The 27731-nt window shown below is 52.2% G+C and overlaps 1 protein-coding gene across 6 annotated transcripts in view; it reads right to left on the bottom strand.

Annotated features, from left to right (window-relative positions):
• Positions 1-27731, bottom strand: part of ZDHHC3 (zDHHC palmitoyltransferase 3) — a 54914-nt gene that overhangs the window by 20507 nt on the left and 6676 nt on the right. For 4 of the 6 annotated variants that reach the window (XM_045778668.2, XM_087867112.1, XM_087867114.1 and 1 more), the window contains exons 2-4: positions 17245-17578; positions 16730-16827; positions 3286-3410 (exon numbers count right to left, since the gene is read on the bottom strand). In XM_045778668.2, coding sequence (XP_045634624.2) covers positions 3286-3410; positions 16730-16827; positions 17245-17554 — 533 coding nt within the window. In that variant the 5' untranslated portion in view covers positions 17555-17578. The remainder of the gene's footprint in view (positions 1-3285; positions 3411-16729; positions 16828-17244; positions 17579-27731) is intronic. The other 2 variants (XM_045778666.2, XM_045778667.2) reach the window with 1 other exon arrangement.

Raw genomic sequence — 27731 nt, 5'->3', positions numbered from 1 at the left:
GCCAGCCCTCTCCTGGGACTCCTCTCGGGCACCCCTCACGGCCCCTCGTGCGAGACACGTGGGCAGGCGTGCTCCTGGGGCACCGGAGCCTGTGGGACAGTCACTGTAAAGAATGAACGTCTTCCACGGAGGTATCTTTTGATGTCCCTGCCCCCAGGGTTTCCCGAGCCCCTTCTGTGTTTTTTAAATCAATGTTCTAGAAGAAGGCGGTGCCCCTCCTTCCCTCTTCCTCCAGGTTCCCTGCCATTTTTCAGGCCCAGAAGCACTTCCTTCAAAAGCTTGGTGGAGCCTGACAAGCTCAGCGGGTCACAGGCACTCAGGCTCTTGGTTCTCAGCCCCCAAGTCGCTGGCTGAGGCCCTTGCCCAAGGCTGGGTGACGGCCCGCCGTGGAGACATAGCTGTGTCCCTGAGGGCCCGCGTCTCTCCCTACAGAGGCACTTACCAAACCGTATCGGGGTGGAAAACGGCCACGTGCCCTGCCTGAGTGGGAGGCCCCAGGGTCAGGGCCACGTCTAATACACGGCTACGGCCCAGGGCCAGGCCAGGGCGCCCTTAGCAAGGCTGGGCTGAGTGCAGGCCCGATGCTACAGATGCGGAAAGCGCAGGCCTGGGAAGTGGCTCCACTGCGCCAGGCTGGGCCGGCCGGCAGGGCACGAGCAGGGAACAAAGCAAGAGGACACCGGTGGGCCATGCTCCACACGCGGGTTTTCACGCCACACCTCCTGCCAAAAAGCGTCTGCCACATCCTGGGCCCAGCGCTGCAACAACCGCGGTAAGCTGCTCCCGGATCCCCCACGCTGGGCCCCGGGCGCGGCAACTTAGCTTCTCCGAACCGCCCTCTGCAGAGCTGGTCCCGATCTCCCAAGGTTAGAGGTGATGGAGGTAAAATGCTTTAAAAACAATACTAGCACTCTATCAATTTTATCGGTGGTCACAACCGTCAGACAGACAGCACAAAACCCTGGCAGGGGCCCTGAGCAGTTCGTGACGGTCTCAGCCTCAGCGGGCATGTGTTTGCGGGCGGGGGGCGTGGAGGGCGTGAGGCTTTGCCAGGGGCACGGGTCTCCACCTCCTCGTGCAAAGAGGAACCTAACGCAGAAGCCCAGCACCTTGGCTGTCCGCGTCAGCACGAAGGCTCCCTCTCTGGGGCTTCCACAGGCCGCCATGGTCCTCAGCGCCAGCACGAAAGCAGCCTGGGCTTCTGGAAGGCCTCTCGGTGGAAAGAAGACCCACCCACACACCAGCAGGCTGGAAGGAACGTCTGCACACCCAGGTCAGGGAGCATCTGCGGTACCCAGTAGAGCTCAGGGAATGGGATGGACTTAAGTTCCACGGGGCTCCGTTGGGAGGACAGGCTCCGAAGAGCCGGGTGCGCGCTCACGCACACAGACCGCGCCGTCGCCCGAGCAGTGACACTGACACTGACTCTCTCGAGCAGGCGGCAGGCCTCTCGGCTCAAGCAGTCACGAACCCAGCTGTGTGTGGCATGCTGGGGCCTGTGCTTGTCCCAGACGGTGGGTCCCCACACGGCCCGGGCCGCCGCGAGCCCTCACGGAGGAGCAGCTGTCAGCACGCTTCCTGACGCGGGAGCAGGCGGCACGCAGGCATCCTCACTCGACTTGCCCTGAGTCAGCAGCTCTTGTTTTGCTCAAGCTGATTTGTTTACTAGCACTCAAGAATACCTCCCTCGGATCATCCCGGGGAGAGAGGCGAGGAGGAGGCGGTGAGCAAAATGCCAGGCAGTGGAGGCAGGTGAGGGCTCCGGGAGGGAAGAGAAAGAACCACTCTGATCCCCCGAAAGTTCTTTCCTGCAAAGCTTGCACCTCGCTGGCTGCTGGTCCAGCCTCTGAACGCAGCTCGCCCCGCTCGCACATGCCTCTATTAACCAATGGCTTCCGCTGGGGGAGCAGCGGACTCCCCAGAGATTCACGTCTACCGCTCACGACAAGCTGCCACGCAAGGACCTGCTTTGCGGAGGACAGAGCCGAGTTCAGAGAGATGTGCTCCCTGGTCCGGGGTCCCACAGCGTGACGGGGGCACTGACCTCTCCAACGCCGAGGCGGAAGCCCGCTCCAGCACACGGGGCTGGCCGGAGTCGGGCGCGGGGAACCCCGTAAGCAAACGGGGCCTCTTCACTCAGGCTGTGAAGACAGCTGACTTCCCACGCCTCGGGTGGCAGAAAAGTCTAGACCTGCACCCCAGGCACAAGCAGCCAGCCCTGAATTCATCTGTAACACAGATCTCAGAGGTGAACTGACCCCATGCTGGGCTCTGCACAAAGAAACTCAGCTTCTCCAAACTGCTGGAAGCCCCGTGGGAGACAGCAATTAGCACAGGCCCTGTCCAAGCTCCTCAGCCGTCACCCTCAAGAGGGGCCAACTAGTCGCGGAGGTCGCCATCTCTCTGACCGAAAGACGTACCTGCAATTCCATCAGGCCACACGAGTCACCCCCAAACCGGGGTTCTAGTGGAAAGAGTCCTGGACCGGAGCTGCAAACACTGGGCCCCACGCCTGTCTGTGGCACTCCCCAGCTGTGTGAGCTCGGTGTGCCCCTCCTGCCCCCCCAAAACCAGTCTGAGAAAAGGACCAAGTGATACGTGTGTATTTCTGTAACTTAGCATTTAAAGTCCTCTTGTAATGATAAAATGGAGTTTTTAGCCAGATGTCTTCTTGTTGAGAAGACTCAAAACAATGAAGAAATCTGAAAACTAAAGGGAAAAATCACCACAGATGAGATAGGGACGTGGCTTTTTTGCCTGAATCCTACAATTGTCACAACCTCTAGAAGTTTTGTTTTTAAGAAACATCTCCATTCAGGCACAGCCCCTTCGTTTCCCTCTGAAAGTCAAGGGAGTAGGGCCCACCTCTTAAATGGGTCAAGTAATGGACACGCAGAATGATTTTCCACAGCTGTCCCCTGTGCCCTTAACGAAGTAATAAAGCTGTGAGGAAGAGCAGGAACCCCCTCAACTTTACTGATTCGGAAACAGAGGTGGAGACGGTCAAGGGTCTGGCAGGGTCCGTCGCCAGGGGTAGGCAGAGCCAAGTCCTAGCACAGGTGTCCTGAGCCTGAACCAAACGCCCTTTCCAATCTAGTGAGCTCATGGAGATTGGGACGGAGTCACAGTGGTCACGTGCCCGGCGCAGGGGACGTTCAGAAGCCCTGTGGCCGATGGCACCCGTGCGGGAAGCAGGTGTGGGGGTGCTACTCCAGAGCGTGTGAGCGGTGGGGCAGGGGCGGAAGCGGGGGGGGGGGCAGCCGTAAGGGGGGGGCGCGTGTGTACCTGCAGTGGTGGGCTCGGTCGGGCTTGATGCTGCAGCATTTGGGACACTTGTACACCACCTGTCCGGGCTTCAGCTGTAAGCTCTCGATGAATTCTTTAGTGGCATTTCCTTTGGGCACCGCCCCCTGTCAGAAAGAGGAGAGGCGTCAGGCCTGGGCTGGGGTTCCGGCAGCTCTGACGCTCCACGGTGGAGACGGTCACTTGGAAGCAGCAACTGCACACACGGACAGGACGTTTTCACCCCAGCGACACATGTGGTCAGGATTAGGCCAACACCGATGGACGCTTACGGACAAAGAATTTTCCTGAGGAAAAGTAAATGATTTTTCTAGAGTGAACAGTTACATTGTTCCTGCTGACTTTTTAAAAAGATTATTTATTTATTTGAGAGAGAGAGAGGAAGAGAACATGAGCGGGGGGGGGGGGCAGAGGGAGAAGCAGACTTCCCGCTGAGCTGGGAGCCTGACGTGAGGCTGGACCCCAGGACCTCGAGATCATGACCTGAGCCAAAGGCAGATGCTTAACCGACTGAGCCACCCAGGTGCCCCATGTTCCTGATAATTTTCTATCTTCATCTTAGTGAAATAGTTTTCACTTAGTGAATCTGTTCTTTTCTATGTAAATATTACAGTGAGGATTTGACTAAGCAATTAGTTTTTGGTCTGCATTAAAATTTCCCAGTAGCAGCTTTGGCCTTTTTGAATTTTCACTGGGGGACATCACACCCAACGGTTCAGTTTTCCCAGGTCAAAGTTCGCAGCTCTGAATGCTATTGGCTACTGTTTAACCTAGAATCAAGTTTTATTTTTTACCAATCTTATTGCTGTGAAGCCTCGGTAATCTATATTGGCTTCTCAGGAATCCAGAAGCAACTGTGAGCCACTGCCCTCAGATTTCTGACTTGCTTTTTGACCAGAACTGCCCTCCAATTTGCTATCCCAACCTTTTCATATGCTTGTGAATACTTTGCGTTTTGTTCTGTCAACACCTTTGGGTGGCAGACCCAAAATGACCCAAAATGCCACCAGTCTGCCGGGGCTGTGTGCCCGTCTGAGCAGAAGGAAAGCAGGCTGTGGCCAGGCCTACTTGGTGCTCTGCCTGTGCTCCGGTGCTTACTGCTACGGATTCAGGAATCAAACGAGGTCTCTGTCCCACTAGGCTCTTGGTCTTCTGGAGGCTAACAATTCTAGAAGACGGTTGTGTTGCAGGACCACAGAGGAACAGCTGCCAACTAGTCAAGGCAACCACAGAAGTTTTAAGAGGTGAGGGCATTTTTTGTTTGTTTGTTTGTTTGTTTGTTTATGCAATCTCCACGCCCAGCGCAGAGCCCGACATGGGGCTTGAACTCACGACCCTGAGATCAAGACTTGATCTTAACTGACTGAGCCATGCAGGTGCCCCTCAAGAGGCGAAGTTTAAGGGTGGTCCTGAGGCATGCACAGAGGTTTGCCGGGTGGACCTGAGGGAGAAAAGGGATTGTGGCGGTGGAGGGAAAGACAAAAAGGTGACAGTGAGCACAGCACACGTGGGGGACGGTGAGAAGTTCAGCACGGCGGGGCCCAGGGTATGCGGTGGCAGCAGAGAGGCTGGGCTGAGGGGCAGGGGCCGGCTTGAGTAGAGCACATCCCGGGCCTCAAGGCTGGGCCCGATTCTTCTTCATGGGCCAGCCAGAGCCACTAGGGAACATCTTTAGGATGAGAATTCAGTTGCCTGTGCTGTGTGGGGCAGATAAGAACAGGGAGAGAAGAAAATCCCACAGACCAGTGAAGATGTTATTGCTGATGGCCCAGTAGTGAACACGGAGTGATGAGGGTTGGAGGAGAAGTGGGGAGGAAATTCAGATCTAAACAAAAGGGGCGGGAAGCGAATGAATCTTGTGGCGGTGGAGAGCGTGTGAGCAGGGAGGAGGTCTCCACCTCGAGCAGCTGGTAACTGGCAGCACCTTACACCACTCACAGCACAGGAGAAGCGAGGGCGGGCAGGAGCTGCCTAGTGCACAGTTAGGGTATGCCAGTCTGAAGAGCCCGGGGGACCCCCAGGAGGAGGTGTCCAGGAAGGTGGTTGGGAAAATGAGCCCAAGAAACAGGAGAGAACAGTCAGTGGCACAGCAACACGGGCTAAGAGGCTGGCTTGGAAGTCGGCTGGCCCTGCTTTCCATCCGGGTTCTGCATCTGTAAGTGGGTGCCCGTTGAAAGCTCGGCCTCCCTGTGCCTTACTCAGTTCCCTAACTGGTGAGCCAGGACCCACCTTCCCTAGTTCCCAGCATCACCGTGAGGGTCCAACGAGACGCAGACACAGACAACCCGTGAAAGGGGCTCAGGTGATGCCCGCCCCAGAGACAGTGCTCAGCAGCCGGCAGCACGGCGGACTGAATGTTTGCGTCTCCCCCACATTCACAGGCTGACTACCCCAGTGTGTGGATGAGGAGGTGGGGCCTCTGGGAGGTGATTCCGTCTCGGGAGTTCCACGAGGTGGGGCCCAGACACCCGCATTTTCTCAAAGGCTCTCAGCAGGGCTGAGAACCACTATGCTAGACCGAGAGCTCCGTGTCTGGATCTTCCTCGTTCGGCACCAGAGCCCCTAGCCTGGAGAAGGTGTATCGGTTTCCACCGTGGGGGGAAAGGAGCAGTGAAAGCAAGCAGAACAAAAAAGAAGGGGGCCAAGAGGGCTAGCCTGGGGGATTCCAGCAGCGTGGCCCAGCCTAGCAAGACCTGGGCCTAACACCGGGCCGAGTCACAGCTGTGGGGTGGGACTGCTCCACACCCCCCCATCCAAGGCCGAGGTGACACGAGGCCGCTCTCATCAGCGGGCAGCCACGAGCTACCAGCATCAGGGAAGTGGATGTGACAGCTGAACAACAGAACGGGGAGCACACCCGCGTTCCGCAGGGGCCCGGGGGGAGCGACAGTGCGGTCTCCCAGGGTGGGTAAGGTGGGGACTGCAGGGCTGACGGAGCATCCCTGGCCTCCCCAGAGTGGGGCTGATGGCCTATAACACGCCAAGGGAGGGGTTCCCGGGGTAGAAGAGATGCAAACTGGGTGTCAGAACCTTTCCCACAAAGGAGACATTCTGGGTTAGGAATAGCCACTGAAGAAACAGCAAGAACTTGAGATGCTGACGGTGCAAGGGAGCTGGAGTTTCATCTTTTGCTAAGAAAACGACTCACAGGGGACAAAGATTCTAGCTATAGAAACTGCAAAGACAGGGGAGCCTGGGTGGCATAGCGGTTAAGCGTCTGCCTTCGGCTCAGGGCATGATCCCGGCGTTGTGGGATCAAGTCCCACATCAGGCTCCTCCTCTGGGAGCCTGCTTCTTCCTCTCCCACTCCCCCTGCTTGTGTTCCCTCTCTCGCTGGCTGTCTCTCTCTGTCAAATAAATAAATAAAATCTCAAAAAAAAAAAAAAAGAAACTGCAAAGACAAATTAATGAACAATTCTTCCTGAAAATCTACACCACACCGAGCACTGTGGGAAGTACAAGTGGCAGGGGCCTGGGTTTCCAACAGCGGGTGGGGTGGGCCCCCAAATACCCCAACACGGCAAGGAGGCTGAGCACCTAGTGAAAGGCATGGCTGCCGGGAGAGGCAGGAGCCTGGCGAGGCAGGAGGGCTGCGGCTGGGGACCCGGGAAGGCCAGGAGGATCCTGGCGGACGCAGCAGGACAGAGGCACCTGGGAAGGGAGACAGTCCAAGCAGTGGCCAGACAGTCCTGGCCTGTCCAGGGGGTGCCGGGTAGAGCAGGAGCACTGGAGCGAGAGGGCGTGTGCAGGGGTGTCTTCCTGGCAGCTGAGCAAAGATTCAGTACCGTGGTTCAATTATGGGAAGATTTTCAATTTGTCTCACAGAGGTCCCGAGGTGCCTCTCTGGGGAGGCAAGGAGTGCTCCCCTCTCCCTACCTCTCCTATGGCTCTCTGCTGGGCTCCCCAACTTTCCCCTGCTGACCCCTGTCACTGGCTCTTTATCTGCTCTCACCCGCACTTTCCTATCTCATCAAGGACCTGCTCACGCCCGAGATGGGCAGCACGTGGCTGACTTCCCTAGGAACAGGGCTGCGCTCCCCCCCGTCTGCCTGAGGGCGATGGGGTGACAGACAAACAGGGAACAAGAAACTCCAAAGGACTGCTCGTCCACAGGAATGCTATTCTCATTGGTGGAGGCTCAGGACTTTGAGTGGGACAGAGATATGGTCCTGAGAAGAAACTTCTAGAAACACAGATCCTGGTACACGGGCACTGAGGGCACCAAGATGCTGAAAACTACACGTGATTCCGTGTAACCATCACCTCCATGGTGGTGGGGAGGCTGGGAGAGGAATGAGGTGGGGCAGGGTGTGGGGCATACAAAGAGGCTAAACTGTCTTTGTGACATTTTATTTATGAGGCTGGAAGAGAGTGAAGACATCATATCATCATATCATCATATTATCCTTTATACCCTTTCATCTGTCGGAAGCGTGTCATTAAAATTTTTTCTAAAAGTTCAAAAGAGTAGAAAAAAAAAATCTGGTCTGCCAATGCAGGCAGGTGCCAGAAAAGGCTAGATAGAAATTTTAAAAGCAAACAGACTTTGGTGGGTGAGAACTCTACGGTTTGTATGATGCCATTTAGGGTAGACCTCCTGACATTCACTACGCTACAGGAGTACACAGCTATTAACACGGAGAACATCTATGGCAGCTTGTTAAAGGCAAACGCAGACTTCCAAATAGCATATGGCATAGAAGACATTCTGGTACAGATCTGACAACACGGGGCTTAGGGGCCTGTGCAGCCAAAACCCACATATAGCTTACATATAACTTAACTACTAGTAGCCCAGTGTCGACCAGAATGTGAATAACATAAGTAGTCAATTCACACATATGCTGTACGTCCTATGTACTAGATACTGTGCGGTAAAGTGTTTACGTAAAGTAATCTAGGGGAAAGAAAATGTTGTTAAGAAAATCATAAGGAAGGGGCGCCTGGGGGGCTCAGTCGGTGCAGCGTCTGCCTTCGGCTCAGGTCATGATCCCAGGGTCCTGGGATCGAGACCCACGTCTGGCTCCCTGCTCAGCAGGGAGCCTGCTTCTCCCTCTCCCTCTGCCTCTCTCCCTCTCTCAAATAAATAAAACAATTTAAAAAAAGAAAAAATCATATGGAAGAGAAAACACATTTATAGTACTGATCTGCATTTATCAAAAAGAATTCATGTATAACTGGACCAGTGCAGTTCAAACCCACGTTATTCAAGGGTCAACTGTATATATAAAAAGACAAAAACACTTGCAAAATTATTAACGGTTATCTCACATAGTAGGATCACAGGTAATTTGTACTTTCTGAACCATTTTTCTTAAACGTTCTAATAAGATGTGGCTTTTGCAATTAGAAACCCACTAAAAATACAAGCCAAAAAATACAGCTCAGGAAGGAGCTACCCAAAGTAGGGATATGTCCAGCTTTCCTGAATTTTAGAATCAAAATGCTACGGCCATCTCATCTGGAGATACCTGGGGCCCTGCCTAGAGGCACCACGGAAGGAGGGCAGGGTCTGGAAGTCTTCCCAGAGGCAAGGCAGGGCCCTGACCACCCAGAGGAGCGGATTTCAAAGGGGGATTGGGAAGGGCACTGGCCCAGGCAGAGAAGAAGGTCCCACAAAAGCCCAGAGGGCCATATTAATTCATTTTAATGGAAAAAGTCACTAAGTTTGGGCAATCGTGTGATCTTTTATGAATCCTGAAGCCACAAACCACAACTAGACATCACTCTTGTCTTACGTACAAAGGAAAAGCCCTGAGGAACATCACTGGTCCAAGGAGATAAAGCAAGGGGGCCGAGTTTTCCTAAATGAAGGCCCACGTTGTTTCCCCCTCCCACACATCCAGGCTTTAAGGTCCCAGCCAGCAGAGCTTGCCGTAAACCTCGGGAGGCCGCACAGAAAGGGCTACGAGAGGGAACCCCAACACCGCAAAGGGCCATCGGAGCCCTCACTTGGTACCCTCATCATCGCCTGCTGTTCCATACACCAGCGCTGCCTTTTTAAAGTCTGCCCCTCCAACAGCTCTCTACACACTTACATCCCCCAGAAGGCTCGCTCCCTTCCAGGCCAGGCCCCATCTGCCTAGGGGGTCCATCTCAGAGCCAGAGACCAGCCGGGCCAGTCCCTGAGATGGACCAGCCTGTGACACAGGCCCTTCCCAGCTTCTGGTTCGAAGGTCTCGTCTCTTTCTTTCTTCCTCTTTTTAAAAAGAATATTCTCTTCTGTGCTTATCTCCACAGATTTCAGAATTTCCTGTTAATAGTTCATGGTAAGGAATTCAGTTTGGTACAATTCTGGACAGACGGCAGGGAGTCGGAAGGCCTGCTGAGACATTTCTGCCAGTGTTGTCACGCTGGCATGACAGAAACGCCTACCCCCCACTCTTACGCATCTCACGGGGATGTCTTAAAGCCTGCATGGTACTGTAGCCCGGCAGACCACAAGGCACCAATTTTTTCCCCTCTTTTCCACGGTAATACTTGCTCATGATAAAATACAGAGATGAGAAAATTAAAAAGGAAAACCCATCCTTTGATTTCACTACCCATAGATCCGTACAATTACCATTCTGGAGGATATTCTTCTAGTCTTTTCTCTGTGCACATAGCAAGCTAAAAACACTAGAGAATGAATAGGTTCACAACGCTCAGATGTTTCTAAAATACATATTTGGCCCCATAGTGGCATCTGTTTACATCTGGGGCAGGGAGGTGTGGTATGGTTCTACCAACCATTCCCCTCAGTGGCTAGCCCAAACTTCCAGTACCTTCCTTGACCCCTGCCCACTTCCTTTTCTATTTCAGAGAACACCAAGGCTGCTGGGGTAAAGCACCAGCTGGGGGATGAGGGTCCCAGCTAACCCCGGTCTTCAGGGGCCACACACTTGCACCTCAAGGCTTCTCCCCTGCATCGTGCGCACACTCCGGGCTCTCCCTCCCCTCACGCCTGAGCTTCTCGAGGTCGTGCGCACTTCTGTCTCTGCCACCTCTCCCTTACTCTGGTTCACTGCTCTCAGGCACCCGGCGTCTCCGCACCAGGGACACCTGTCACCAGGTCACTGTGCGACTCCCTGTGACCAAACCCAGAGGTCGGTTCTAAGCCCTCATCTCCCTTGGATCTCCCGTGACCACCTGTCCCTCCTGTCACTCTCTTCTGAGGCTGCTCTGCTCCCTCTGGGTGTCCTCCTGCCTCTGGGGCCGGGCTTCCTGCCCTCCCTTGGGATGCTGCCCCCCTTGGACCCCAGTGTTCCTCAGGGATCCCCCCACCAGCCCTCTCCCCTGCTCATTCTGCTGCCCCCACCCCCGACCACCGACAGTCCTATCACACCCAGTGGTGATGTTCAATCGCCGGCTCCAACGCAGACCTCTTTTCGAGCTGCAGACATCTCCACCTGGCTGTTCAAGAGGCCTTAAAGCCAAAGAAAAGCAACCCCTCAAATTCACCATGCGAGACCTGAATCCGTTCCTTTCTCCCCAGCCCCTCCCCCCACTCTCCCTTCCGTGGTCCATGGGACATTCGGTTACCGTGCGTGCAGTGTAGAAATCCGGCAGCCATCCCCAGCTCTCTGAACCCTCTGTCCCACATACTGGCCCCAAACTGTGCCTCAAATCCCATGTCCTCCCCCTCCATGCTGCCGTCACGGTCTTCATTCCGGCCCATCCTCATGTGCCCCAGATGTTAGAGCATCTCCCACCTCTGTCCATTCCCCTTAACTTTATTTCCCAGAGTAAACTTTCTAAGATGGGAATCTGATCATGTTATTCTCCCTGCCTGGACACCTTCACAGGCTTCGCACAGCCTTCCCCGGGGCCCAGCGTCCAAGCTCCTGGGCGGGGCAGGTGCAGGGCCCCCACAACGGAGCCCTGGACCACTGAACCAGCGTCCCCTCCTCCCTGTGGACTACCTGCAGTTTCCCAAAGCCACTGTGCCCTCCAAGTCTTCCTCTTGTGGCCCCAGGGACCCCGCGTCAACACCTCCGCCCAGCCTGCCAGGCACCTGCCTGCCTCTTGCACAGGCACCAAAACCCACTCAGGGATCACCTCCTCTGCCTTCTTCCTCCTGGCCCCGGGCCACGTCCAAGACAGGAGCCACCGCTTGGCCTTTGCTGCTCCGGCCTGTTTTTATTTGTCTTAAAACACCTATCATTTAAGTACGCACTGATTGTGCACGGCTGTAAATTCCTGGAGGACAGAGATGACGTCTTTCAACTTGGTGCCTGGTGCGAGGCCCAGGGCCTGGCACGGAGCATGTATTCAATAAACCCAAGCTGAAGGATAACGATGATACGAGAGGCATTTACTGAGTGCTCCTATGCCAGGCACAGTCCCAAGTGCTTTATTGTATTTTCTCAGCTAATTCTGCCAATAAGCCTGTGAGGCAGAGACTATGTTATTCCCATTTTACAGATGAGGTAACTAAGCAGAGGAATCAAGCAACTTCCCAAGATGATATGGCTAACAGGTGGCAGAACCAGGATTCGGACCCAGGAAGTCCAGGTCTAGAACCCTGGTCTCTATCAGAAAACAACGTAGGTATTTACCAGATGCTGATGGAAGAGGCTTTTTACAATGGCCTTGATGCCATCATTCGGCCAGCGACTGTATCAGCGCGCTAACATTAAGACTGAAGCAGGCCTGGTCAGTACGTATTTAGGAGAGCACGACGGTGTAAAAAGGACACGATGGAAAGCAACAGAGAAGGTTCCAAAGAAATACCAACGAATCCAAGGACTCAACATCCCCATGCATTTTAAGTGACAAGGATGAAACTTGTTTAAAGTGTTTCGGGGGGCCCTGGGATTGAGGCATGAGTGCACCTGCTGTCCAGGCAGAAACTCTCCCTCGATCAGCTCTGCCAGGAACACAGTGACCAGCCCCAGGCCTGTGTCACAGGCCACCTGTCTCCTCACAGAAAGGTGGGAGGTAGGTAATCCCCAAATGGGTCACTCTCCTCTCTCTGGAGCCAGAAAGATTTTTCAGTTGGCGTTTCTAAGTTGCTTAGCGGCAGGTATGAGAAGCTGCCTGGCAGGAGGGAGAATGACCCCCGAGGCAACTGACCTGACCTGGGGGAATAGGTCAGCACCTCTGGCCGCACCCAGCGCCGGCCTATTACCCGGCATGCTGCGGGAGGGCCCCAAGCTATCCCTCCTCTGCGCTCCTGGGGGCCTGCCATCATGCCGCCATGCTATTGGCCCGAGGAAATACTTGCTAACCGACTCTGTACACAGTGTGTAATCCATAAGGTCATGGAGAGAGGCTCCAGAAGAGAATACCAACTGCATGTGGATGAGTTTTGGCAGGTGAAACTGATATAGAGGCCTGCAGTGGTCTGGGACCGTCGTGTGAAGTCCGTTTATAGCAAGGTGTTCACAAATTGGGACTCAAAGGGAGGGAGGACAGTGGCAGGCAGGTGGATGGATTTTCTTCTCCTTAACGATGTGGTTAAATTGATTTATATGCCTCCTTGCGTCAAATCTCAGAACTGGGATCATTTACAATGACGAGTAAGTAAACGAGTAGTTAGTAAATGATCAGAAGGGTTTACGCAATTATTGCGGCTGCGCAGAGCCTGGCTTTGAGCTTCCCGGTGGCCGGGGCAAAATGAACGGAACAAGCTATGCCTCTCAGCTTTAAGCAGCTTCCGGGAGACAGACATTGTTCCCAAACTAAATCTTAAAGGGAACCCCTCAGGATTCCTGAAGAAGCTCACAGGATGAGGAATTAAAATGTATCTGCAAAGGGGAAAGGAAAAGGTGGCAAAGCTGGGGGCGTGGGGAGGGGGACAGGGACCAAGATGAGAGTCTCCAAGTCTGGTTGGTTTTCAAGAGGCTGCCTCCTCTGGGCGCTCAGAGCCCCTCTAGACCTCTGAAGTGTTTCGGGAACACAGAGAGCTCCTCGACATGACACACCCTCCAAATGAGCGAGGCGAGGGCACCCGAGACCAGACCCTGGTCTGACTTGGGCTCTGCCCACGCCATGCCGCCTCTAGGCCAGCTGCCCTGCCAAGGGAGGCCCCTTTGGCCCCTTTCTCGCTCCTTCAGGCCCGTCCCTTTTACCCCACTTCCCATGGGAGCTTCGCCTCCAAGGGGGCTCCTTACATGTTGGTGAGTCATTTCCCTCTTCCCTTTTCTGCTCAAGCTGCACACGGACCCACGTCCCACTGCGGTGGAGGGAATGACTGCTAACTGGTCCAGGACGCTGCAGGTGTCCTGACGGTCCGACTGCGGCAAGATTTCAAAGCTGGAAGGGGTCTAGCGACTGTTTGGGGGAGACTAGAAGAGGTTCCTTTTTTTTTTTTTTTTAAATATAACCTAGTAATACTAACAAACCCAAATGATAAACAATGCATACATTGTTCCATGTTGTTTATAACCCACGGAGATAGTTTTTTTTGAGAAGAACTATATGCAACATAAATTCCTGAGATACAAAACATGATAATCCTGTTAGGGAGCTCCTGAGAACCCTGCAGTGGCACCTTCCTAAAAACATTCCCCCTCCCACAGTGTTAAAAAGGAGCCCCAGTTTGAGCTGTCTTCAGTGTGAGATCGAGGCTCCCCATGCTGCCTCAGGGCCTCCCACCTCTGTCTGGACACACTGGGTTTTGCATAACACGTCAGTGTGCTGGGAGAGAGGAAAGGCAGGTGGCCGAGGAGCCCGAGGTGGGCCACGCCTTCAGGGCATGTCTGAGCTGCTCCCCTTACTAATGATAGATGTCTGACAGATACTTCGTTTGGGGAGAGGCCACGCAAGTCAGCGTGGGGTAAAAGGGTGCACGCATGTGAGGGCAGCTGGAATGCAGGCCAGAAGCCTTCCCGCCGCTCTCCTCCTGACATCCAGTTCCCTGACTCATGTGCCTTCTAGACACCAACGACCTTGCACGACGCTGTCTGATCCTGACCCTCCGCCAGCCCTAAACCTGGTTCTCTACTGCCCACCTGGCATCTCTGCTTACGTGTAATACAGACACAGTTGGCCGGAACAGAAGCCTTGATTTCTCTCCAAAATCTGTTCTCGACTCTCCCATTTAATAAACGGCACCAGCAATCCCCTAGCTGCTCAAGCCAAGACGCTGGAAGGCACGCTCTCTAGTCCCTCTCCATTCTGTCGGCCCTGCGGGATAGTGGTTCTCAGACCTGGCTGAACAGAGAGGACGCCTGGGAGCTTTAAGCACCCCGATACCCAGGGCTCTACCCCAAACCAATCAGAGCAGAATCTCTGGGGCTGGGGCCCAGGCATCCGTACTTCTTCAAAGCTCCCTAAGGGAGTCTAATGTGCAGCCAGGTTTGAGAATTAGTGGCTTAAAACACACTCCAAGTCCAATAGGTTCCATCCAGCTTCACTGCTCCCACTTTGGTCTGAGCCACCAACCATGTCATGTGTGGGCCACTGCCATCCCTCTAATCCTCCTGGGTCTCTGCTCCATCTCAAATCCCCATTACAAGCATGAGGCACTCTCTTTTGAAAAATCAGGTCATGTCATGCCTCTCCGATGGCTTCCCACAGCATTGAGAGTAAAGAGCAACGCTCTCACGAGGCCCTAAAGGCCCTGAACGATCTAGCTTCTGCAGTCCTAGCCACCTCTTCCAGCTCCTCTTGCTTCCCTCACCACACGGCGGTCACCCCGGTCTTAGTCCTGTTCCCCAAATACGCCAAGCACATGCCTACCTCTGGGCCTTTGCACCTACTCTCTCCTCTTCCTGGAAGGCTCTGTCCTCAGGGCTTCATTTGCCTGACTCACAGCTCCATGTCATTTAGGTCTCAGCTTCAATGGCACTGCTCACAGCTCTTCTCAAGTCCCCTGGAGCTAAAGTAGGCCCCCCTGCAGCCCAGAAAAATCACATCCCCCCGATCACACTCTTCAGTTGTCTCTAAAATACTTATCACTGTTTGAAATCACCTTGTTTGCTCACTCATGTCTTCACTGCCTGACCCCCTGCGCTAGGACATGAGCTCCAAGGAGGCAGGGATTCTGGTCTGTCTTGCTCACAGCTGTCTCCATTGCTCAGAAAGGCCCTCTCACGGGGCGCCTGGGTGGCTCAGTCGGTTAAGCGGCTGCCTTCAGCTCGGGTCATGATCTCAGGGTTCTGGGGATCAAGCCCCACATGGGGCTCCCTGCTCAGCAGAGGAGTCTGCTTCTCCCTCTCCTCCCTGCTTGTGCTCTCACTATCTCTCTCTCTCTCTCAAATAAATAAAATCTTAAAAAAAAAAAAGAAAAAAGAAAGGCCCTCTCACTTAGGAGGCACTCACTTTGTCCCACTCATCAGGGCCCCCAGGCTCTTCCTCAGGGCTGCCAGCGTGATCCCCGTAAAATGACAACTGGGTCTTGCCACTCTTTTACTCAAAATCCTCAGGGGCTCTGGACTGCCCCTTGTCATCCAACTGCCACCCAAACCCATTCTCCTCCTCAGTTCCCAGCATCCCACATAGCTCCCAGGTGTCTCGAGGGGCCACACGCCTGTGTGCCCGCTGCTCTCTCTGCCTGGCCTGCTGTCAGTGTCTTCTTGCCCCACCACCCGCCACTTCCCCTGCCAACAGACGCTGCTCTCGCAACCCTGGCCAGCGCGCCACCCAGCAGCCGTTGTCGTCTAGACTGGTTCACACCGCCTCCCTTGTTATTCCACAGCAACCCGGGCTTTCCTCTGCCACAGCCTTCATTGCATGGGGCTGGCCTCACCTGTCTTCTCCAGACGGAGCACACTCTGGTGGGAACCACGTACAGGTTCCCCCCGCTGCTTCCCGACATTTGCATTATGTCACCTCACTTTTATGAAAGACCCACGTTAGTACCTGTTTCGGCCAACGGACAGAAATCCGAAGAGGACGTTCGCTTTTACAAAATGCGAATCACTTCTTTGCTTGATGTCGTTTCGGCTCATGAAAGGTTTCACAGCAACGCTCTCCTTTTCAGACAGTGGGGGAAACCTGCACGTCAGGCCCTTCAGGGCTCGGCTGATCAATGACCCCACCAACGGTGCCGGCACGGGCGGGGGAAGAGGTGCTCTCTGGACCGACTGCGGACATGTAATCGAGCTGGGAAAGCTTCTCTCCCTCGGGATGGATTAACAACCCACCGCCTGAACCGGTAGGAAGTGGAGCCCATCGAGGAGGGAACGAGCCCAGGACCCACGGTGTCTATTTTGCTGTCCCTGGGGCTCACAGAAACAGAGTCTGGGTGGCCAGGGCCACGGCCCATAGCGGTGCTTTACCTCTCTTAATTTCAACATACTTGTCCTCCGCACGCAAACAATTAAGCCACAGGAGGTCTTTATCAAATCACGCACTCTCGCTTTTCCCATACCAGATAATGAACAGGAACGGAGGGTTTAATATCAGGGTACACGACACTCAATAGCCACTTGCACAGCTTGGTAGATTTAGCTAAGTCATCAGGCAGAACACCACCACTTTACCCCCAGATATTCACCAAGAGGCACTTGCTGCTGCCTGAAACAGGCTTGTCCAGCTTTTCAGGAAAAGATGAGCCTCGCCCAAACAAAGTGAAGGCCATTTCCGTGCAGGTTCCTGGAATTGGATATGGCTTTAATTTCAAGAGCACCTCGCTGCAGTCCTGCCTTCGCTGGGAAGCCCCGCCCTCAGCCAACCCCCCAGCATGCTTTCCACTCTGATGATCTGCCCCAGTCTCCACGGTTATCTGACTGCGCCTTTCGAGCGAACGAGAGGCTAGGGTTCCCCTAGGCCAAACCCCTCCGTAGCAGGTTCCGCTAATGTACATTCCAGTGTACATACAGGATCATCCAACCAAGACAGAGAGGCTGTGGCACAGATGGCGTCCCCTCGGGGGGCCTGAGTTCACGTCCCCCCCCCAGACCTGGCCCTCCTGTTCTCCACACTCCCAAGGTCCGGGGGAACATGCGGGCTGCGGCCATGCCAGGGCCAGAGGAGGAGAGTGTGGGCTGGTTAAAACAGGCCCAGACATACTCACGGGGTCCGTCAGCATGGCCCGGCAGTGGGAAGCCAGGGCCAAGAAGGCCAGCAGGTTGAACACGATTCCGTTGATGACGCTGTACACGTAGTCTCGGGATGGAATCAGCATGACAAAGAGGACCACAAACTCCGCATAGAGGACCAGAAACCAGGTGACAATGGCACAGGCAATGCCACAGCCGTCGCGGATAAACCACATGGTTCCCACGGGACCGGGGTGGGGAGGTGGGACACACTTCTCCGGCTGGAGGTATTCTGGCTTCCGCTCAATGTCTCGGAAGTGGTGGGTGGGGATAAGCATCATAAGCTATTCTGTCCATCCTGGCATCTGGAAGAGAGAAGAGAGGACCCAGACAATTGGTGGTGTCTTGTTATCAAGGAGACTTGACAAAATGACCTTTCGAAAGTGAGCCATGAGGGATGCCCAGGTGGCTCAGTTGGTTAAGCATCTGCCTTTGGCGCAGGTCATGATCCCAGGGTTCTGGGATCGAGTCCCACATCGGGCTTCCTGCTCAGTGGAGAGTATGCTTCTTCTTCTCCCTCTGCCCCTCCCCCCAACTCGAGCTTGCTCTTTCTCTCTCAAATAAAGAAATATAAAAAAACTGTAAAAAAAAATAAAATGTGAGTTCTTGGGACACCTGGCTGGGTCAGTTGGTAGAGCATGTGACTCTTGATCTCAGGGTCATGAGTTCTAGCCCCACTCTGGGTGTAGAGTTTACTTTAAAAAAAAAAAAAAAAAAGGAAAAGGAAAAGTAAGTTCTCTTCCTACTTCCGTTAACTTAGCCTTTGTGAAACAGGACTACCTTGCCCAGAGCCCTCACATGACGGGTACTGTAAGAGAGCCTCCCGTGGGCAGTGCCTCGCCCCAGGGCAGCTGGGGCTGTGGCCGTACACACAGGACACCGGCTTAGAAGTGGGGCTAGGGGCGCCTGGGTGGCATAGCGGTTGGGCGTCTGCCTTCGGCTCAGGGCGTGATCCCGGCGTTGCGGGATCGAGCCCCACATCGGGCTCCTCTGCTGTGAGCCTGCTTCTTCCTCTCCCACTCCCCCTGCTTGTGTTCCCTCTCTCGCTGGCTGTCTCTATCTGTGTCGAATAAATAAATAAAATCTTAAAAAAAAAAAAAAAAAGAAGTGGGGCTAGAACTCAGGGCTCTGTTTACTAGGGATCCATCTACTGCGAAGACGGTGTCAACAGATATGTTCCAGTGGTCTCTTTAAAGACAAGATGGGGCACAGAGCACCAAGCCCTCCAGGAAAACTCTCTTCAGCACGAACACCGCTGCCTCTATAAGGACAAACCCAGAGACTGACGTGGAGGCTGTCTGGGGTTAACAGGGATGAGGAGGAAAGGACCTGGTGACCTAGGACCAGGGTTAAGCGGCAACCAGGAAGACGTTTCTACCTTACTACAGCATTAGCTAATGGTAAAGGCAAAAGAGCCACCCAGATAGGGAAGGTTCTTGAAACCAACCAGGTTTTTTAGCCCTATGGCCCAAACAGTCAATTTTCCAGGAATCAGAGACTCCCAGAGTTCTGCCCTCCTTGTAGGTGATGGGGTCAAGTGGAGAATGTTGGACAACGAGTCCAAAGATGTTTCCGCAACCCCTGGCTGTGGGGCTTCATAAGCCTTCGTGTCCTCACCTGCGGAGACACCCCCCTTCCAGCCCCAGCCTCCCCCTCCCAGGGCTGGCATGAGGCTCAAGGGAGCTGGAGGTGCTCACGATGAATGCTGTAGACTGTAAAAGCCCACACACCATGCACCCCACACATGGGGTGTATCCTCTCTAGGAAAGACATCCATTCTTCCTGAAACAAGTGCGGACAACACGCCCCTTCTTCCTAACAGCTGCAGCCCGCGTGTCTGGAGACAGTGATGAAATAACTCAGCATCGATCATAAAGTCGATCTGTCCACGGCCGACGCGGCGAGACGCAGCAAGTACAGAGCTCCCTCCTCTGATTCCTTATCTCACACGTGGCGGCCTGCCGCTCAGCAGGCTGGTGGCTCGGTCAGAAGCTGTGCAGGGGCAGGCTCGCCCCGCGTGGAGGCGCCACGGAGAGGCCACCGCGCAGTCTACAGCACAGCAAGTGACATCCTCGGGCTTCTGAGCACTCCAGTCACGTCGGAGCGGAGGAAACCATCCCCAAGCAGCCATGCGTGTGTTTCTGGAGACTGGGGCTCTCCAGGGCACAGGCAAACCTTCACTGGTGGTGCTGGGCCTTCCTCACCCTGTGGCCTTCTTCCTCCCCAGCCCTCATCCCCAACAGAGAAAGAGCGTCTGGACTGAATATGCTGTAGTCATGACGAGTAGGGTCGTGTCCAGAAAGCCGAGCGGGCAGAGCAGACACTGCTACTCAAAATGACATTCTAGAGTCAAAAGTTGCAGAGGCTCATCATGAGAGAGTAAGACGAAGGCCTTACTCAGGACGGCAGAGAATTAATGGCCAAAAGGCAGTTTGACTCAAAAAACACAGGGACTATCACATGCTGGGTACACTGGGCTGGGAGCTGAGGGACGGGAAGTCATGACGGATGGAATAACCATCCCAAGTAGAGTAAAAGCACTGGTTCCCCACAGGCCATCGACCAGAATCTTCGAATGAAGCAACCCGCGCTCTCCACAAGACGATGGCAGTTGGTGCTGCCAGTGACAACCTAGAGGCATGAACGATGCAAGGATACCCTTCTGAGGCACCAAATGGAAGGACAGCAGGAGCCTGCAGACAGGGGTGTCTGCGACTGGATCCGGGCCCAGCAGATGCTACAATTCTAAGCTCCGTTCAACCAAAAGCCGACAAACGAAAAGCTGAAATCCCATGAAATCCCACAACGATCCAAAGCTGATCAAAGCTCACCATTCTGACAGCTTCCACAGGCAAGCATTCTCTTGGTTCCTCCTGCGGCCATACGGATTTGTGGGTACTCAGGCTCAAAACCCATCAAGTTCTACTGGACCACAGCCACGCCATTCGAAAACGTATTGTCTCTGCTTTTGCATTACAATGGCACAGCTGAGCAGTTGCGATGAGACTGTGCGACCAGCAAGCCTAAAGACTGAAGTATTTACCCTCTAGCTTTTTTTTTTTAAGATTTTATTTTTTTTTTTTTTAAGATTTTATTTATTTATTCGACAGAGATAGAGACAGCCAGCGAGAGAGGGAACACAAGCAGGGGGAGTGGGAGAGGAAGAAGCAGGCTCATAGCGGAGGAGCCTGATGTGGGGCTCGATCCCATAACGCCAGGATCACGCCCTGAGCCGAAGGCAGACGCTTAACAACTGCGCCACCCAGGCGCCCCTAAGATTTTATTTTTTTAAGTAATCTCTACACCCAATGTGGGGCTCGAACTCATGACCCCGAGATCAGGAGTTACGTAATCCACTGAGTGAGCCAGCCAGGCAGCCGTACTCTCTAGCTTTATACAGAAGTTTGCTGACCATGGTTCTAGGCGGTTGTTATGCACCAGATAAGTGAGATCTGTCTTGGCTCCAGCTTTCCCTGCAGAACAGCTCCGTGTGACAGAGATGGGTGGTTACAACTCACCCCGCCCCACCCATGTCTGTGGCAGCAAAACCTGCTGTCATCTGCCGCCGAAGGTCATATCACTGAAAGCTGTGTACTCCATCAAACTGTTCTTTAATTATCTTATAAAAGGTGTGCTTTTCTGATAGGGATGATCACTGAAAATAAATTTTAGAGCCATGTTCCTGTCCAGGTATTTCCAGTGATGGCATTCCGCTCATAGTATTTCAGACTCGTTGGCTGTATTCTCTCGTCAATTACTCATTCTTTTTTTTTTCCGCAATGTTAATCAATTACTCATTCTTGATTGTACACATGGCAACAACTTGACTAGAGTGATGGTGCCATGTGTGGCTTGACTGAGGAACAGACCCTTCCGCGTAAGTAAATTTCCCAGTAACTGTGGCTTGTTTCTGAGTAGATATACAGTTTAACCAATAGGATGGTTAAGGTGGAAATAAAAAATAAAACAGGGAGGTAAAATAAAAAACAGACCAAAAAAAAAAAAAGATTCTATACCTCCTCCTATCTTAAGAACAATAACCACCCATTCCTCCAGAATGATTTAGTTATTACCGGGAACATCAATTACTGGAGTGTATCAGGGAATGATGTCCTCGGGGGTCATGGAGATTCACTGAGCTCTTGGCCTCACACCAGCTGGTCTGTTCAGACTACTAGAATTCTAATTCCAACATCTCCTTTGTATGGTTCTTTGTCTTCCTCTTTCATTCCTGGCTACTGTCATTTCTGTGTCTACAGTTACCAATCCCCCCGACAAATTCTCCATTTATGACCACTAATTGGCTGTGGGCTGGAAAACAAATAAAACTATACACAGTAACCCTTGTAAAAGAAGGGTACTCATTTTAGGTAATAGGCCTTTAGGGAACACCTGCTATGCTCTCCCACCATACACTTCCTGTGGGCTGGAAGCCCTGTCTTTTCATTAGCCCACGGCCTGGCATGTAGTAGCCATTTACTGTACGTGTTCGTTACACAAATGCTTGAGTAAAATGCCAGAGCTTTGTGATCCCAGGCCCACGTCTGGAGGCCCTGTCTGCTTCCTTTCAAGGGTGTGGCCATACCCTGATGGTGGAGGGTGCACCAAGTAGGACTGTGAAGTAGGTGGACTGTGACTCTTATTTAAGTAACCAGAAAGTTCCATCCTCAAACAATGTGGGACCAAAGAGTGCATAGAGGAGCTCTGTTTTCCCCTCACTGGTGAGAGAGAACCTGTGATCGGGGCCGGCACCCAGACAAGGGCACGCTCAGCAGAGTCAGACACCAAGTACTGAACTCAAGTTCACATTCCAACCCACACTTTAGAGTTTCAAAGTACCCTGCTCCAAACCGATCAAGGCACACTGCGAGGAAGAGTCTAACTCCAAGGCCCCTCGAGAGCGACGGAAGCAGCTTTCCAATAAGGACCTGTCCCTTAAATTAGCCAACGGAGTCTGAGAACCATGGGGAAAACCCCACCTCGAACAAATTGTGCTCCTTCCCTTCACTCGGTCCCTAATGACCACAGCAGGAGAGGCAAATGTGGACCTTTTTTCCTTTTCTATATTGAATTAGGGAAAGTCCAATCCTTGGGATTGAGGAGAGACTCTTTGCCCATGACAGACTCCCCACATGAGACCTTGCTTGTGAGCGCTGGGCAGAACTGTTTGCTCAGGCCTCTGGGTTGTGCACACAAGGAGGCTGGTGGGTCCCAAGACCTTTAATCCTGTCCACCAGCTCATCCACTCAGAGGGGCGGCCTCCTCCAGTTTTCCCCCCAGCCCCACCTCTTTCACCCATTCCCTTGCCCTTTTGACCCTCTAAATTCTCCTCTCTTCAGTTCAATTCAATTCCAAAACATATTCGTGGAGCAGCCCCTAAGCGTAAGGAACTACGCGGGGGGAGCTCACACACAAGGGATGACGAGGACAATAATGTGTGTGTGCTGCCCAGTTCAGGCCCTGCCATTGCCCTCTCCCAGCTCCCAATCTGCTAAGACTCGTCTTACTCGCTTTGTTCTATTAACCTGCAAGGCCCATTTTGTTTGGCGTTGGAGCCTGGTATCTGGCAGGAGCAGGTGCTCATATCAATATTTCTTGAGTGAATGGATGCAGAAATCAGACAGACCTACCCCACAATGATCCTAACACATAGGTTTCTTTTTTTTTTTTTTTAAAGATTTTATTTATTTATTCGACAGAGATAGAGACAGCCAGCGAGAGAGGGAACACAAGCAGGGGGAGTGGGAGAGGAAGAAGCAGGCTCATAGCGGAGGAGCCTGATGTGGGGCTCGATCCCAGAACTCCAGGATCACGCCCTGAGCCGAAGGCAGACGCTTAACCGCTGTGCCACCCAGGCGCCCCAACACATAGGTTTCTAATGAACAGCACAACGGAGAGGCAAAGAGTACAACCCCCCCCCCCCCAAAAAAAAAAGCCCAGAAGTGAGATAAATAGACTTTCTCATGGCCAGGGCATCTAAAGGGAGAGGATCTGAGCAGGGCACGGAGTCAGGTGAAGCGTTCTGCTCAAAGGCAGGGAGAGCCGTCACGCAGGTCGGCAGGGGCTGGATGTCCGGGGCTGTGTTGGGAACAGGAGGTGGGGGGCGCTAAGTGGAAATGAAACTTTAAAGGCAGGGTTATGCTATGTAGGCTATGTTTTACAAGGCCTTGAGCTTCAAGGTGAGTTGGGACTTCACCTTGGAGGTACTGGGGAGGCACCCCGGTCTCTGAGCAGAGCTATAAGGTCTGTAGTCACGCTATGGTAAGGCGGCTCTGGCACTGACAGACAAGACAAAATGAAACAGACAGAGGCTAACGAGCCTGGGGAGGCGCTGAGGCAACAGGCCAGAGTTCCAGTTGGGTGGAACTGGGTTTTCTGTTCCTCTTCCATTTTGTTTCCAAAGAAAGATCGAAAACAATGATCATTTGGCAATTTTAATTATAGTAATCTATGTTGTACTGTTCTGGCCAACGGTTCTGGAGCATGAAGAAGAGTTGGCTTTTCCATATGTTAGTAAGCCATGTCCGAAGTCATTCTTCTTCTGCCTGGCAGGGGAGCACACAGAGGCCCAGAGAAGCGAAGGGACTAAGCCCTGGGGGTAAGGAAGTCACAGGAGGATTCACGGTACTGGAGGAGTCCTGGAGTTCCCCGGAGCTAGTGAGCCAGATGATAAGGAAGATGCAGCCTCGTGTCAGAATGACCTGCGCTCTGTGCTATCTGAGCAGGTGGGAATCCTAAGGAAATCATCTAGTCTTCCTTCTCAGAGTTTCAGAAGCAAAAAACCGAGAAGTGACTGAAAGTAGTGATAATTTTCTAAAACAAGAGCAAAGCGAAATGCCTCCAGGTCTCTAACTCCCATGCTTCATTATGCCTGACCGCAAGTGTGCCCTTCCATTAACCCAGACATGCAGACGCACCTGTACTTAGTGAAATGCAGTCTGGGCCCTACAAGCCCCTGGGTTTGGGGTACTGGGTTGGCTCTGTGGTAAGCACTCATGACTCAATTTCCACGCTGCCTATCCACGGCTGAGCAATACAAAGGGGTTTGAAAGGGTGATGCTACGACCAAGCTCACAGGTCCCATCGCACTGAGGCCCATCAGCAGGCTGGCCAGGCTGGATGCCGAGCCAAGTGTTGACCATTGGCGGTGGCAAGAATCCAGAGCCAGGCCCTGTTGTTACTTAGCATTTGTTCAATGAGGGGCCAATCCTTACAAATCCATCACCTGCCCTAAGAACACTGACCCAAAGCCCAGGCTTCATGTGCAGGGTCAAAGCCATCACATAAAACATATAAGATCTGTATTGGGTGTATTAGAGCCCCCCCTCCCCGCCCCCACTCCACGGTTCTCCAACCAGCAAGTGTCCCAGGGACCGCAGATCCTCTCAGACTGCCAACGTCACTGGCTTTCCCGACATAAGATCCTATCCCGAAGTCCCCATTACTTCAGCTAGATCTAAAATCCTTAGAAGCATCTCAAAGTACTTTGTGAAGATTACTTTCCGAAGACCCCACACCCACTCACATTCTCACATCCACACATGCATTCACACACAGCATGGAAGTAGGTTTTGGGGACTGTACAGCTTAAAGCGGTATTAACACACCCAACCTGTATGAAATATCTGTACACAGACTGGTTGAATAAACTCAAATCAGGTGCAATTATTTCCCCTTGGCTTAGAGCCGAAGGTCATGCAAATACTCAAAAAAAAAAAAAAAGTTTTTTAAGGATTCAACTTTCTGGGTCCCTAGTAGGAGGAACATACAGTTCATCTATAGTTCAACTCGATTTCATCAGCTCCTTAGCCGAGGTCATGAACGTTGTTAGCGAAGTAGTAGAAATCCTTAAATTGGAGGCTTTTGACTTGGGTCAACATTTGTTTCAGGTGAATAGTTAACATTTTAATAAATCTAGTAGTATGCTGAATTGCTGTTGGGGGGGGGGGCGCTGGTCTGGTATCCTCTTAAACTTGCCCTGAACATTGAATTCTCACCTGGACTAATTTTTACTACAGTTAAAGAACTCGGTCTACCCTTACACAATCACTTAAAAGGTCCCCTGAAAGAAGGAAGCATCTTTTCTGGTATTTCTATCATTTTTCTCAATTGAAATTCATCTTAACGAGTGTATCAATAACCTTCTATGGTTTCAATTCTACTGTCTCAAAAATATGGTGTTTGCCTCTTTTAGAACTTCTCACATTTCAGAGTGATAGACTGAAAAGCATTCAAATGCCAGCCCCACAACTTCAAAGATAAATAAATGGTCCATGCCCTAGAAGCTTTAGAAAGGCATCTGGAGAAGCAGAAAACCAATTTATCTGAGCTACAATTCTCTTAATTTAATTCGTGTAAGGACCTCAAAGGATTGTAAATTTTATACCCATTTTTAGAGGGTTCTCAGAAAAAGAAAGAATGAACCATGAATCACTATGTTTGAAATATTTCGTTAAAAAAAAAAAAAAAAGAAAGAATGAGTCACTGAACTTTTTTTCTAAAAGGTAAGGGTGTGGTTCAAAGGAAAGGTGCCATCATCTACATCACAACCCGCCCGGGGAGGAAGGCGTCCAGGCAGGCAGAATGCCCTGGCCTCTTTAGAAGATCTCTACCGACAAGTGATTCCTCCCTCTGCAGGAGGGTCTGTCCTGCTCTGCCTGTCTCTTGTCTTCTGACATATTCAACCTTCCAAAACACACTAAAAAAAAAAAAAAAAGAAAAAAGTAAAAATAAAAATAAAAATTAAAACATCACACCCCCAAACCAAACCCTATAGACAATAAGGTTCACCGAGAAAATCAGATAGGGGTTGTAAGTTAAATTTCCCTTCCGGCCTCCTAACCGGCCACCTTCTGATAAGACAGACTCATGCGCACACTCAGACTTCTAACAGCAGGCCTTCATTTGGACAGCTCATGGACGCCAACAACTCTCCCACCTACGACGACGGACTACTGTACCACAACTAGCCAGTTCACCACCTCATAACTTTCTAAATCTACTAAAAAAAGACACACCTGATGTGGGAAACAAAGGCAGAGGAGAAATTATTAAATTTCCTTACTACCTACAGCCCACTGACAAGTCCTTGGAACAGGCAGAGTGACCTTCCTCTAGGGACTCAACTGCCTCAATGTTGACACTTTGCTAACGGCAAAAGGCCATCTTAGTCCAACTCCCAGCATCCTGTAAGTTTACATCAACATAAAAATTCCTTTGGAAACTTCCCTTATCTCTACTCCCCAAGATACATGTTGGCAATCATCCCCCAAGCGTACGACCCACCGATATACATCTGAAGGGTCTCATGACTGAGTTTCTACTAAACAGTAATAAATGACCTTTCCTAACAAGAGCTAGCCCCCTCAGGATCCTGCAAACCGTGTTTCCAAAACAGAGGCTTACACTATCCCTGACCACCGCCCCCCCAACTTGAAGGTATCTGATGGGCCACTCCTCATGACCCCGGGGCAGCTCTTTCTGCCCACGGGTCTGCCCAGTGCTTTATTAAAACCCCCCTTTTGCACCAAAGATGTCTCAAGAATTCTTTCTTGGCTGTGGGCTTCGAAACTTCACTTCTCTCTTACATCACTCCCGCACAGAGAATGCCATAATATAGGTCACACACACTGGGGATCAGTAGAAACAACACTCGTTTGGGTAACACACTCTACTTCCCCCTTTTATAGGTGTACTTCACGATATGTTGTAACAATGAGGAAAATTAATGAGACTTAAAACAAGCCCATGCGTAAGATGAACTGGTTAAAAAAAAAAATCAATCACTATTTGGGTCAGAATTTTAGAGCTGCAGGAAACCTAAAAGACCATCTTAGGTCTGAGGAAAGTCCATTTGAGACTTTGTCTGAAAGTTTTAGACAAAACATGCCGTGCTGTCTCCAGGAATGGAGATGGGCACCAACGTGAACCAGATGCCTACGACGATTGAGAACTTAGGTAAAGCAGCTCATTGTAATTCTTACAACAACCCAGCACCTCGACCTTCTTACACCTCAACCCAGTGCGGTGCAGAAGCCTTGGGGGAACACTCCCAAGGTCATACAGAACAAGGGAGTGGTAAGGCCAGGACTCAAAACCAGCTCTGCTTGCCACCATAGACCACAGCCTGAGCATAGCACATGACTTTCTTTTTTTCCCCAGAGCGGGAGGGGAGGCATGACCAAGCCGGAAACACGAGTTCTGCTTCCTACTCCCTCACACAGATGGTGGACCTGAGGAAAAGTCACTTCAACTTCGCTTTGCCGGCTTCATCTCTAAAGTGACTGGGAAGGACTACACCTCTAAGATGTGTGAATTCTTTTGAAAAACCCAAGCATTGGACTCTAAACAGACATCCCTTCCTCTAGCTCCTGGAAACTGATTGTACCTGTTCTTTGAAGAAAAAAAAATTTTTTTTCTTTCTTCTCTGAGCCATTTGACTGACTTCTGGCAGCTGCC

This window comes from Ursus americanus, chromosome 14, assembly GCF_024610735.1.
Source record: "Ursus americanus isolate L20-20 chromosome 14, mUrsAme1.1.p, whole genome shotgun sequence".
NCBI lineage: Eukaryota > Metazoa > Chordata > Mammalia > Carnivora > Ursidae > Ursus > Ursus americanus.
The sequence above is the reverse complement of the archived record's forward strand: the minus strand, read 5'-3'. Positions and strand labels throughout refer to the sequence as shown.